This window comes from Eurypyga helias, unplaced genomic scaffold (assembly GCF_000690775.1).
Source record: "Eurypyga helias isolate BGI_N326 unplaced genomic scaffold, ASM69077v1 scaffold15404, whole genome shotgun sequence".
Classification (NCBI taxonomy): Eukaryota; Metazoa; Chordata; class Aves; order Eurypygiformes; family Eurypygidae; genus Eurypyga; species Eurypyga helias.
This window is the reverse complement of record NW_010245841.1, coordinates 15,089-28,262: the sequence shown is the minus strand read 5'-3', so window position 1 is coordinate 28,262 and position 13,174 is coordinate 15,089. Positions and strand designations below refer to the sequence as shown.

The following is a 13,174-nucleotide window of genomic DNA, read 5'->3' as shown; positions in this document are numbered from 1 at the left end:
TCTCGATAATACAGGTGTGGAGGCTGGTAGCAGCTCTGGAATGCCAAACATAACCTGTCTCTCAAATATAGCCACTTTGGTTAGGGAAGCAACCATTTTAGACAGAATAAACTGGGCAGGATTAGATGCATGGATGCAGCGCTTGGAATCGTAACAAAAGGTCCTTATGCACCAACACACCCAGTGTCGCAAGGACAAGAGGTGCAAACCTAGCAGAGGTCACGAGAATGTTTTTTAAGTCCCACTAGTGGACATAGGTCAACACTACGTATCTCACACACTACTTCCTTCTATCTTCTTGTTCTCCCATTTTACGTGAAGTCCAACATCCCATCTCAGCTCTGAGTATGACGTGTGCTTGTGTTCCTACTCAGTGCTTGCAGGGAGGGCTCTAACTGGTTAACTCGTATGATGCTTCAAACATTACCACCTCCGGTGGACCCACCAAATGCCCCACGGGCTGTTGCTGCTGTCCTTACAGAGTCAGAACAGAAAAGGCACCCTCACACCTCAGCTCCTGCAGGTCAAAGTCTCCCAATACAAGTATCACCAGTCAGTATGACCAACATGCATGTACCAAAAGAGGTCCCCTTATCCATGCATGCTGTGTATCACTGGAAAGCAGAGCAACTCCTGAATAACCCTAATAACCGATGTGTGATTTTAGTTAATGCCAGGCAACCCCAAACATATCCCATAATACCAAAGAGGAAATAAATGAGATAATTTGGCTTAAAGTTTCATTCTCTTTGGGACATCTCAGGTTGTCACATGCTATATAAAGACTGCTTGGCCAAGAGGGGTGAAACCCTCCAGTGTAGAGAAATCACCAGGATGATACGCAGTTGTGAATTTTCAAATTTAGGTTTGTTCTGGGGGGGGTGACACCCTACAATAAATGCTCTCAAATTATACAGCTATCCGAGTCATTTTGCAACTGGTGACCCTTATAATGATGCTCTCGTTTTCAGAGCCAATGTGATGCCACACAGTGATTTGTCTCTTAAATTGCATCTTTGCCTCTAGATAGATAGATAGATATAAAGTTTATTTTGAAATGTCTCCTAGTGCCTCTGAGTCTGACTGATGTGAGATGTTATTTTGAACATGCCAAAGCATCTGAACGGCTCCAGTCCTTTCTTTTCAGCGTGCATTCCTTGATAAGTGGCAAAGCTTCCCACTTATCAGTCACTCAAAGTGACTGTGGCTGTCAGTTGTGTACAAAGCGCAATCAGTTTGGAAGCAGAGACACCAGCATTTTTCTTCTCAGCTTGAAGCAAACACGTTTTGACTGCTAGTCATTCAATTTTAAAGCATCTTCAATTAGGGGCGGATGAAGATATAAAGAAAACACATCCTAAACACCTCCGCCAGCCAGCAGTAAAAAATTTATTGTTATCTCCTGCTTTACCTTACTGCAAAGGCAGCATCAGCAGCCTTTTTTGGCTGCACAACAAAAGTGCTCATGACTACACACTCTCCATACGGACAAGATCACAGCCATAAGGAGTTCATGTTCATATTCCCAAGCCTCTTATCCAAACTACCGTGGTACTTTCTGCTGCCTGCTGTGCAAATACCTGCACGGGCAGACAAACGTGAACATAGCTCACATGCATGCATTTTGAACACAAACATCCACAAAATGACATATGCGTGCTCTAAAGCCAGTAAAAGGCTGCCCAAAACCATTAGAAAGACCGTGGAAATGACGACAAGAAGGGAAAAGAAAAGGGAGCTGCTGGCAGACAGAAGTTGTTGATGAGGGAAAGGGTGGGCAGCTCGGTACAGCAGTGTCAATGAGCTGGATGGGGAAGGAAGTGCTAAAAGTTGGGAGGTGTCTCAGAGAGATGCTGAAATTGGAGAGGGGATCTGAAAACATAAAGGACAGGGCCCTGGAAAGAGAGGTCTCCAAGAGAAGGCTTGCCGAGGGGAGAGAGAGCAGGAGGAGGCCTTGGAGCACGCTGTTCCCAGCTGCGATGACTGCATTTGACTGCAGGCATTTTTATTACAGTCCTAGCTGCTGGATTATTCTGGGTGTTTCAGTGCTCTGTTTTGTTAATAAAAGTAAGTTTCTGGCCCTCCCTTGTGATTGTGTGAGAGAACTGGAAAATGGGAACACCGAAAGCTCAGTAACAAAAAGGAAATTGAGAAAAGATGCTAAAATTGCAAGAAAAAAAGCCATGAAGTTCAAAACAACCTCATAACTTTAGAACATTTGGACCGGTAACACTGAAGAAAGCTTCATTATCAGCAAGAGCTGTTGCAGTCATGCAGCTCAGTACGGGAAAAAAAGTTCATTTATCTGATGAAAACATGCCCTTGCAATTTCAATAAATTGAAGCTGTACAAATCCCAAGCAGATTCTCCTTGCCTGCATTGCTGCAACTACACCATTTAGCAAATTTGGGTTGTATGAGAGCGTAGGAAAGGCCTGAACACAAATTATCCGTAGATGCTTGCTCTACAGGTAACCTTTGGAAGTAAAAACGTGCTACATCGGTGCAAAACGTTGGTCTACCCAAAAGCAAGGGTAGATAAACACCTCTTCAGTTTTTTTACATAATTTAACTTTTACAGTAATGGAAGGAAGTGGAGGCTCACCGTTTACCCTGAAGTGCATGCGTCATATCCTTCAGCCAAACACACACGTGACTTGCTGAACTCGAGGGGCCAGCAAGCAATTAGCTCATTCTGACTGCTAGCCTCGATTTTTATTTTCACTCCTCCCTTTCCCTATTTCCTCTCCCAACTTTGTCTTTTTTCCTTTTATGTCTGTGGGGTTTTTGGGGGGTTGTTTTTCTTCGAATAAATAAATTCCCAGGGGTTTTTTCCTACTTAAGGGACAGGCGAGTTATTCTGATAACTGACAGGACATCAGCTGCAGAGCTTTTGTGAGAAACAATTGTTTAGCCTCTTTGCCGGCAACCTCAGTTGTTTGGGAAGAGGTTGCAAAGTCATGGGAAAGGCTGCAGCGTGACTCCTTCTTGGGCCTGTCTCACTGAATCCAGTATGCCCATGGTTATAAGTTGCAGGGAAACAGCTGCTCCTGACACATGATGAAGTTGGACAAAATGTCCCCAAATCCACGAGCCTGTTCGGTTTGACTCCGCAGTCACAGCTTGTCATATCCACGCTGGTAAAAAAAAAACCCAAAACGAAAAACAAACCGTCTCAGTGGACAGAGACTGTTCTGAAAACATTTCGCAGAGTGAGAAGGAAGATACTTTCTCACAGTTTCCTACCGAAGAAAGGTCTCATTAAACTCCCACTAATATGAAAAAGAGCCTTTTCACTAAGTTCAGTGGGAGTTGGATCAGGCCCTCACTTCAGCAGCTTTATTGTCTAGCAAGGAAACCCTTTGTCCTCACCTCTCTCTGATATGCAAAGAGGACTCTAATTACAGAAGAACTAGCACTGTTCCACTGTGCAAGGGCTTGCAGAGGGGTCGTAGCACCACGAAGCACTGCTCTGCTGTCACTGACTTCTCAGAAAATCAGAATTCCCAGAGAAAATGGTATTACAGAAGCAACAGACATGACTAAGTCTGTAACCAGGCACTTGTGTGGTGGTTGCTCATTTTTTGTATCTCGAGTGAGGGACTCATCATCTACAGCCCTTTACAGCCTTGGAGAGAACTCTGGGTTACAGGCATGCGAGAAGCTGGGGACCAGGAAAGGTATTTCACAAGTCCTTACGGTTGCACTGAGGAGATACCAGCAGAGCAAGGATTAAGGGTAAGGATCGATACCCTCCTTTTACAGGCAAAAAGTACTCCCGAGTATTTAGCTGACATAGTGGCTTGCCGGAGTTTGCTTTCCAGCAGGAGACAGAAAATGACAAGGATGAGCTTGGCTGGAAGTATAATTCAGAGTTCAAACTTTCTGGGGCAGGGAACAAATCTTCATATTTATGTGCAGTCAAATGGTCAGCGTCTTCTCACAACAACAGAAACCGGTACTTTTTGCAATAGGTCCATCAACACCTCAATTTTTTCTCAAACAGAATGCAAACGGCTGGACATCATTCAGCCAGTTCTGGATAACAGATGATCACTCACCTGAGGAGTTCAAAAGCAACACCAAACATAAACAACAACAAAAATCACCACAGATAACTGTGTGGGTAAACTATGGCATCTACAGCACTCCGGAAGCAGGTCTCTATACCAGTGTTTTGGAAGGCTGGAATCAACCCAGAGCCTCTCAGTGCTTGGAAAGTTTTGACAATAACAACTGTGTCATTTCAAAACTTTGCATGTTAAGCTTAAGAAATATTTTTCTGAAATTCTGTGTAACTCAGAAACCAAATCCTTCTTCCCTCCCCAAAAATATCGCTAGATTTTGAAAAATAGATCTGGCTACAAAAAAGACTAACCATCTTGCAGGAAATTCCAAGTGTTCAAGGTTTTATTACATTCCAAATTGGAACAACACCTTAAACCTCAGAACTTAATGAGAACGGGAATATTCTGATTTGGGAACATACTAGAACAGCCAGGCCTCTCCATCCACCAACACAACTCATGGGGAAAGGGACACAGCCAGCTGACAGCGGGTGGGAGGATGGAAATCTGGATCCAGACTCACAAAGGAAAGCCTTATTAGGAGCCAGGAGGACACCCAGGAGGGCAGCTGTGGGATTCGGGAAAGTCAGGAAGCCTGCAACCCAAAGGAACACGAAGTCTGGAGGGCCGTGGTGCCCACATTCCCTGCCAGACAAGCTGCTAAGGGTCTGCAAACCTTGAGGCCGTCGAGGCCACAGTAAGATTTTCGCCTGGGAGCAGGACCCCTGGAAGGCCTGCCCAGGTGCCACCAGGTTCTGGAGCCACTTTCTCCAACAGCCAGATGGACACAGGCTGATGTCCTTGCTCCCTGTGCCAGGCACAAGTCACATCCCTCCTGGCAGGTGGGAGCGGGTTAGAGGCACAACTTCCTAGCTTTGCATCAGAATCTAGTCAGGATCCTCTCGTTCTTCAGAGGCCCGAACTTTGTAACAGCAATCCTGTTGGAACATCTGCTGACAAGTCTCTAGCTCTGAAGGAAACAGAAAACCCTCTATTAAAACACACAGAGTCATCAAATGGTTGCTGTCTGGCAGGAATTAGTCTCGAGTTTCAGATAGCACTCAGCTCCTGGGCTAAGTATGTCACCCAGAAATGAATACAAATTAGTAACCAAATCCTGGCAGTATTAAACTAAAAAGTCAAACAAAACTGTGGTCCAAATGTTAGAGACATTGTAAAGCAGCACTGTTGCTTCTTGCTGCTTTGAGATCTTAGTTTTACATTATTGGCAACCTGAAGTGTTCCAAGATCTTGAGCTGGGCTCTCCAAAAAAAATTTTGACTAAAACTCAGAACAGTTTAAAAAACAACATTTGGCCTCCGTTTTGTTTGCCTTCTAATTTTGGAACCTGTAGTGCTCATGGTTTCAGATTTTGCCTGAAAATATGAGAGCTGGAAGTTTACATTTTGAAGAAATGAAAGCTGGCGTTTTTGTCATCACATGACTCCAAGAGCTGGGGCTTGAGGGAAAAACATAAAACATTGTCAGGCTTTCCACAAAATTGTGAGATTAGCAGCATCGGTTTTATCACAATTTAGGCTGCAAAGTCGACCTATTTTATCAACAGTGCCCTACTGAATATGAATTGCTGTATGAATTTTAACAATCATATTAAATTTTAAATACAGTTCAATTAAAGTGACGTTCATCACTGAGTTTCAACGCAAGCTCTTCAGTCGCCAACCTGGCCTGGACTTTCTTCTCTGAGCAAGTGGAAAGTGTAACCTACACCAGCCCACAAAACTTTGCAACTCAGAGATGCCCCACAGGGCAGACACCACGCACGCTCTTTGCCGGTCCTGGGGACTACCCAGCGTCACGAAAAAGTAGCATCAAGCCTCCAATTTTCTTTCACTCTCTGCCCACCTGATGTAACAGCTACAAAGCCCCAGACCTCGCCCGGTTCTAGAGCAAGGACACCAGGAAGCAGATGAGGAGGTCACCATGAGAGTTCCTCCGAGGCCTCAAAGGGCAAACCTAGATTGAGTCCAAGAACTTGCTGAGACATACTTGATGTCTGCGTGTTCCTCAGCCTGTTCTACAGCTGCAGCTCGCTGCAGAGCTGTTCTGAAACACAGCCTCAGATCTCCCCGACTGTTGATGCCCAAGAGTCAACGGAAGACGTGTTCCACTTTAATTTCTGGTAAAACAGCAAGACTGAGATGTGCAGGGGAGAAGACCCCAAATACTCAACAGGTGGAAACTGCTAAAGCAAAAACCTTTCCAATGCACATACACACGAAGATTAAATAGAACAGAAAGAAGTGTGACTGGGAGGATGCAATCCAAAGCGGCATAAACGAAGATGGGAGAGGTTAATCATTCAGAGAAACCCAAACCTCTTCACAAATTAGGTCTAGAACATCCTGAAAAGCAGGAAAACAAACAAACAAAAAAAACCCCCACGCACACCAAAAAAACAAATTATATGCCACAACACAAAATCCTGTCCAGATCACATTTTAGCATTTTGAGGTCATACAGACTCTTTAATTTAATCTAATCTGCAACTTTTTTCCAGTTGAGCATTATCTCTTTACTCAGCTCTCTACAAGAAGACAAGCTGTTGTGTCTTCTGCGTCAGTGGCACCTCCTTCCAACTAATTCAGAGGAGATGGACTTGAAAAAGACATAATGTTGATTAGAGACTCACATGCCAGGTACGTTTTTCTAAGCTCAAGTAGCTGACCGATCTTCCTCCAGCATCACAGAAGTGGCTAGTTTAATTGAGCTGTAGTTAGACTCTGCATCTGCAGTCCTCTAGGGAGGAGAGACACGCTGCAGCCTCTCCCTGCGTATGTACCGTGTGCGTATCCATGATTGTATGCTGAGGGAAGGAGCGAGGGAACCGTTTCCAAGTTAGCACACTTCCAGAAAGGAGTCATAAATCATGGGGTCAGTCAGGTTGTGCTTTTTTTTTTTAACCTTAGGGTATTATGTTTTCAATACAATATTTCAATAGCTTTTTTCTGCGCGATAATTTATCTGGAATTATGGCAACTCTTACAAGCTTAGAAAAAAATTGGCTCAAGTAAAACGAATCCTTTGTCATAAATAGGTTGTGTTCGTAACTGCAGCCTAATCGTTCAATTGCACATAAGTCAAATAGTTATCCAGACTTTGTAGGAATATTTCCCTGTCAATAAATCTAATGCTATTTAAAAACTCGGGGCCGATGTGACAGAAGCCTGTTAGATTAATTACGGCAAGGTCAGAACAGCTGAACTCACAGCTACATTCATGTCACAGTTTTGTTCCACCTACCGTAACCTGGCCGTAAACTCACAGACCGTTTTAAACGTGGGCATGTTAGGGTGACTTCATTGTCTCCATTTATAAACACAGGCAGATCTCTTCAGGAATTGTTTCTTCTCTCTGACAACAATCAACTAAGCACGCAACGGAGCGGAAATGTTCTGCTTTGTATTCACTGTCAATAAGGGTTTTTTTAATTTTCAAATGTTTTTCCCTGTCAATGACTTCACAGTAATTGGGCTGCAACCAGGGTTCATGCGACTACAAGATCGTACAGACCGCGGAACTGTCAAGAGTCAGGGAGTATAATCAGAATTTCACTACAAATAGATCATCTCTGTGGGAATGAGAGGACAGTATTGTCTGTCTGCCTCTTCAATTCTTGACCTTTATAATGTGACCATCCAAAAGGGGGGTGCCCCAAATCCGGTGGGTTTTGTGGGAAGTGGACCCTGGAGGTGAAATTCTGACCTTGGCAGGGTCAATATTTCATCTGAAATCCCTTGAGACAGGCCTCCAAATCATTTCTGAGGCCTGCAGCTTGTATCAGATGGTAGCTAGCTGACTTTCATTTACTACTGACTTAGGTCAAACTTGGACCAGGGATCAAGAGATGAAAGGCTCTATATCTCATTATCAATAATCAGTGTTCTCCACTACCCTAAAAACGACATACTTCATTCTTATCTACAAGGCCTTAAAACTTAAAAGGGTTGGGGTCAAATTATGTTACTTGAATTTATTTTTATTCACTGCTTATAAAACAACTTCCTCTCTCACTACCATAGCTAAATGCTAAAAAATTTAAATACTTTCCTTACTATTGTAGAACTGCTACTATTGTTTTACTCTTAAAGCAATAAAGAAAAATGCCTCCCACACACAAATTTAAAGAAGAAAAAAAAAAAACACAGATGTCAAGGCCAAGCCAGGCCTTGCCAATCTCAAAATTATTTTCAGCAAAGGACACCTTGTATAGAAATTGCCTTATGACAGAGGGGTGGACCTTCCCGAGAAGTTCTTCATCGTTACACAAGTCCTGATACTGACAGAATATCCTCTGAAATGATAAAGCCAGTTTTTACCCTAGTGTGAAGACATGCAATTCCTCTCATCTTGCTGGAATGAAGTTTTCCTAGACCAGTTGCAAGACAGAGCTTATAATTTTAGGCCACTAATTCTGAAACATTAATGAGAAGCTTTGGAAGGAAAATCCTGTCGTTACTGAACAACCAGAACACAGCATCTACTTCCACAGCGACTTCAAATAAGTAACAGCATACTTAAACGGTCTGAGATTTCGCCATGATTCTAGATAGCTATAAAATGTCAAATCCCTTCTTCGTTATTCTGTGAAAGCCTTCATGAGCAAACTGATTTGCATTATTCCCAAAACAGGGGCATGCATATATACACATGGAAGAAAAGTAATGAAATACAGTCAATGGCATGAAAAGAAACTTGTGAATACTTTAAGGAAAAAAGAAGTTAAATAAAGTTTACTGGTTAAACTGGGTTAACAGTGCTTTTCTACTACCACGAGTAAACCAGTAATTATCTAGGACCTACACAGTTTCTCCCCTCAATCTAACCGACCAGTTTAGATTCTGGATCAGTTTCTCACTCAGGCATTACTCCACCCAAAGCTGAAAATTTCTGGACTTTCAACAGGTGGGGCAGAGAGAAGGAGAGACACTTGGTTACGGATCGCTGAAGAGAACAGCTTCTGCCAAACCTCAAAAACAGTGTTGTAGGAGATCTACTGCAACTCAACTCTTTCTGGTAACAATTTTGCCGCTCCTGATCTATGGCTGAAAGAGGATTTGGTCCTGCAAACCCTTGCTCACATGAGCGCCTCCTCTTTCATCTGCCTCCTGATCCTACTGGAGCAGTGTTAATCGTACAGGGCCTTCCAGAAATTGAACTCTGCTGCTTATTGACAGGTAACATGTCTTCAAGGCCAGGCTGGATGAGGCTTGGAGCAACCTGGTCTAGTGGAAGGTGTCCCTGCCCATGGCAGGGGGGTTGGAACTGGATGGTCTTTAAGGTCCCTTCCAACCCAAACCGTTCTGTGATTCTATGTGTTTCCATACATAAGATGTTAGCCGTGTGCAGAGATTCTTAAAGCAACTATGACAATAAAGGGTGAGAGAAAGCATGGGGAAACAGAAGGGAGAGAAGAGAGGTAACGGGCATGGGTGGAGACGCAATCTCTGACCTGGATCTGTTGCTGGAGAAGGTTAATTTTGTGTTGCTGCTGCAGGAGCTGCTGCTGTTGTCTTGCGATCTGTGGAGAAATTGCACAGAAGAAAGGTGAGATATGCATGTACCACCATTCCTGCAGTCAGTACACAGGAAACTTCCATCCTGCTTGGTTCTTTAAAGTGCTCTATTAAACTGAGAAACATCCAAGTGCAGGTGGCAGCAGCCTGGACTGCTGCTGAAACAAGGGCCTCATGTTCAGGAGCATTTCATAGCTACTACCAGTGTGAAAGGGAATCTCACGGAAAATGCTGCACTGGATCTTAACAGAGGGAGTGATGAAAAAATAGCTCCTCTCTCATCATCTGAAAGGGTGCTGGTAAAATGCCCAAAAAGTGAGCACTCATCTACTCCAGTTTGCTGGAGGAAGAACAATACTGGCAGAGAAGCCGGAAAATAATACTGGCAGGAAAGGCAAAAGAGTAGGATGGACAGTAATATTCTTTTTACATTTGGCACCACCTATTCAAAAATTCCAAAAAAAGGAAATTTGACACGCAAGAGGAAGGTATTAGTGTGCGTATTTCCTTGCTGCAGACACAGAGCCTGGAACTGGGTTTGGGAAAATCACTGGCTCTTCAACGTGTGTATGGGCTGGAAGGAGCTAAGGGGGCAGTGCAAGGCTACACAGCCCAACATTGAAACCGACTTCGGGAAGTCGACCGAGTAGTTGCAGTCTCCTCTCAAAGTCATCTGTGTGCTCCACAAGGACTTCCATCCTCTCTCCATTGACTAAATGACCGGGAAACCTTACAGTGGACATGTTATACACAGTGAAGGAAAAACCAGGCAGTAATGGAGCCAAATTCGAACTCCCAGAGGACGGATGGAGACAAACCATTGTATTTCTCATATTTAGAAAGCAAACGTGCAAAACTTTCATTGGAGTGGAGTGAAATGTGCCAGCTCTGCTGACATGAACAGCTAGCCCAGCAGTACAAACATTGGAAGGAGTATGGCTCTTCCCCTGTGCTATGTGTACACATCTCAGGGTCAGATGGGAACTTATAGGTACTTATTGGGAGGAATTTTGTGCATTCTTCCCCTTAGGTATTTTCTTTTATTTCTATTATTAAACTATCAGCATAAGAAGCACTTACTCAGTTAACTTCACATCTAAAAGATGTTTTCTTTCTAGAGCCTCTCTTTAAGCAACCAAAATAATTACCAATACATTTTTTTTGACATTTTAATTAATTCCTATATAACACAGAATGATACACAATTGTTTTAATTAAAGGAAATCCTTGTCATCCTAATAATAATACTGCAGGATTTCTTACTGCCTTTTTCCATTTCCTCCATTTTCTTGTTCACTTTCAGATCATTCAGCCATCCTGTAGTGACTTTAAAAGGTAGGGAAAAGGAAATAGTTCCTGTTGGATCTCTCCTTGTGGAAAAATCTTGCCAAGTGCACCTTCACACCTTCATCTACTGTAAACAAAAGTGTGATACAAATTCTCTAGTTTAATAGGTAAGTCACTTCTCCTGTTCTCCGTAAGCGGGATTTCAGGTGTGAGGCCAAAACACACAGTATTTAAGACAAGGTTTTTAAATAATCAAAAATAGGGAAAAGCAAGGCTAAAATGTCTAAAGATGTCAGCAACGGTTTAGAATCTTAGGACTTGTTTGATACAATCCAAACACTGAACTCTGACAATTGCAACAGATTTCAATCAGTTTTGTGAGTTTCATAAAATTCACATAGCTTCAACTCTATGCTATAAACTCAAACGTCATTTCAAGCTGAAATAGATGGTCAGGCAGACCAGAACTCTGCCACGCAAGGACAGACTCCTGACAAAATTTTAAACCAGATACCATGTTCAGGTACAAAAATGGACTTTAGTTTCTGTTAAAACTTGCACAGTGCAAGCATGTTAGAAAGGACGTTTTCTTGCATAAACTATGATGTGCCCATTTGTGCACGTTGGAACTGTTCATGTGCGAAAACATGCCTGCATTTTCAGTGCAGGCCCTATTTGCAAGAGCCGAAAATCGAGCCTCCCAGGTGTAGAAGAAAAAAAGTCACACTTGTTCACTGACTTCATATTCTTCTCCCCCATTTTTTTGCACAATTGGCAAAATCAACCTTTTCGTTTGTCATATTGCAATGCGAACGGCATGTTTTGTTCTTTTTATACCTGTTCAGCATCACTGAATTCAAGAATTCAAGCAGCATTGGAAGATTTGGTGAAGCACTGGAACAGGTTGCCCAGGGAAGCTGTGGATGCCCCATCCCTGTAAGTGTTCAAGGCCAGGCTGGATGAGGCTTGGAGCAACCTGGTCTAGTGGAAGGTGTCCCTGCCCATGGCAGAGGGGGTGGAACTGGATGTCTTTAAGGTCCCTTCCAGCCCAAACCGTTCTGTAATTCTGTGATTATTCAGGAGGGCTGAATTTGTACACTTACTTACACTTATTTTTTTAAAAACCCCCACTACTGGAAGATAATACCTCCAAACTGGAACCTGTATCTTTAAAAGACAAAGAGTGCTATTTTATATATTGCAAATCAATGCATTCTTCCAACATGTTTTTGTTCAAACTTCTTCACCTACAACAAATGGAAAACAATTCTGGGTGGAGCACAAATTTGAGAAGTACCAACCCAAAAAGATAAGCTCCAGGAAAGTCCTGCTAGAGAATTATTTAAGCTGAAAGGCACCGTAATAATCACTCACCTGTTCTTGCTGCTGCTTAGCCAGCTCCATTTGCTGGCGCTGTTTCTCGATCTGTGATGCAGCCAGTTTCTTCTGTTCATCGTGAGCCGCGAGCAGCTGTTCTCGCAAACTGGTCAGCTGATTGATCATACCCATGAGCTGCCTTTCTTTCTCCGCGAGGCTTTCTGGGGTCCCTGGGCATCATATGGTGGGAAAAAAAAAAAAAAGGTAGAGAGAAGAGAGAAAAATCAGAGCTCGCCAGGTTTTTATTTTGCAGCTTCGCTGTAAGCAAAGTTTTAGTAGAACCGAAGAGCAGCAGCACGTTGCGATACGCTGCGCAGTAAGACCCGTTCCTCTGCAGGGAAATAAGCCATAGGGAATAATTCTATACACAGGCTTTGATCTGGTGTCCCCCTCCAATCTTTACTTGCCCTTTACTCTATTTTCCATTGCCAGATTAATTCTGCCTGTTTTGAAAGAATTTCAGATTTTAACTGCTTACACCTCGTGGGGATCACAACAGACACTTAAAGTTTTGAAAGACGATTACATTTTTAACAGAAATTTATGACAAAGACACATCAATGCTTTGACGGTTACAGAAACTGCAAGGTGTGTATTAACATCCCTCTAAAATCAAGGGGAGGCAGAGAAGTCTCCCGGGGGCTGGGTACCTCTCCGGCTCCCCATGCCCAGCCCTCTCACTGTTACTAGCCCAGCGCACAACAGCTGTCAGGATGCTACCTGTTCTATCATCCGCAGCCGCCCTGATTAGGATGAAATTATATAGTATTTAAGTTGTCAGTAACAACTATCACTGTGGCTGCCACTGCTGGGTATTTTTAATGGAAGAATCCTTGCATAAACATATCAGAAAAACGGAGTTGAACGCAACTCGCCATCTCTCTCATTTGTACTGTCGTTAGATGAT

General features: G+C 43.2%; 1 protein-coding gene across 1 annotated transcript in view; it reads right to left on the bottom strand.

The window, feature by feature from the left end:
• LOC104508554 (transcription factor SOX-5) overlaps positions 1–13,174 on the bottom strand; it is a gene marked incomplete at both ends in the record, with an annotated part of 132,789 nt that overhangs the window by 105,820 nt on the left and 13,795 nt on the right. The window contains 2 exons of the mRNA XM_010150213.1: positions 9,540–9,608; positions 12,265–12,437. Of these exons, the coding sequence (XP_010148515.1) occupies positions 9,540–9,608; positions 12,265–12,437 (242 nt within the window). The remainder of the gene's footprint in view (positions 1–9,539; positions 9,609–12,264; positions 12,438–13,174) is intronic.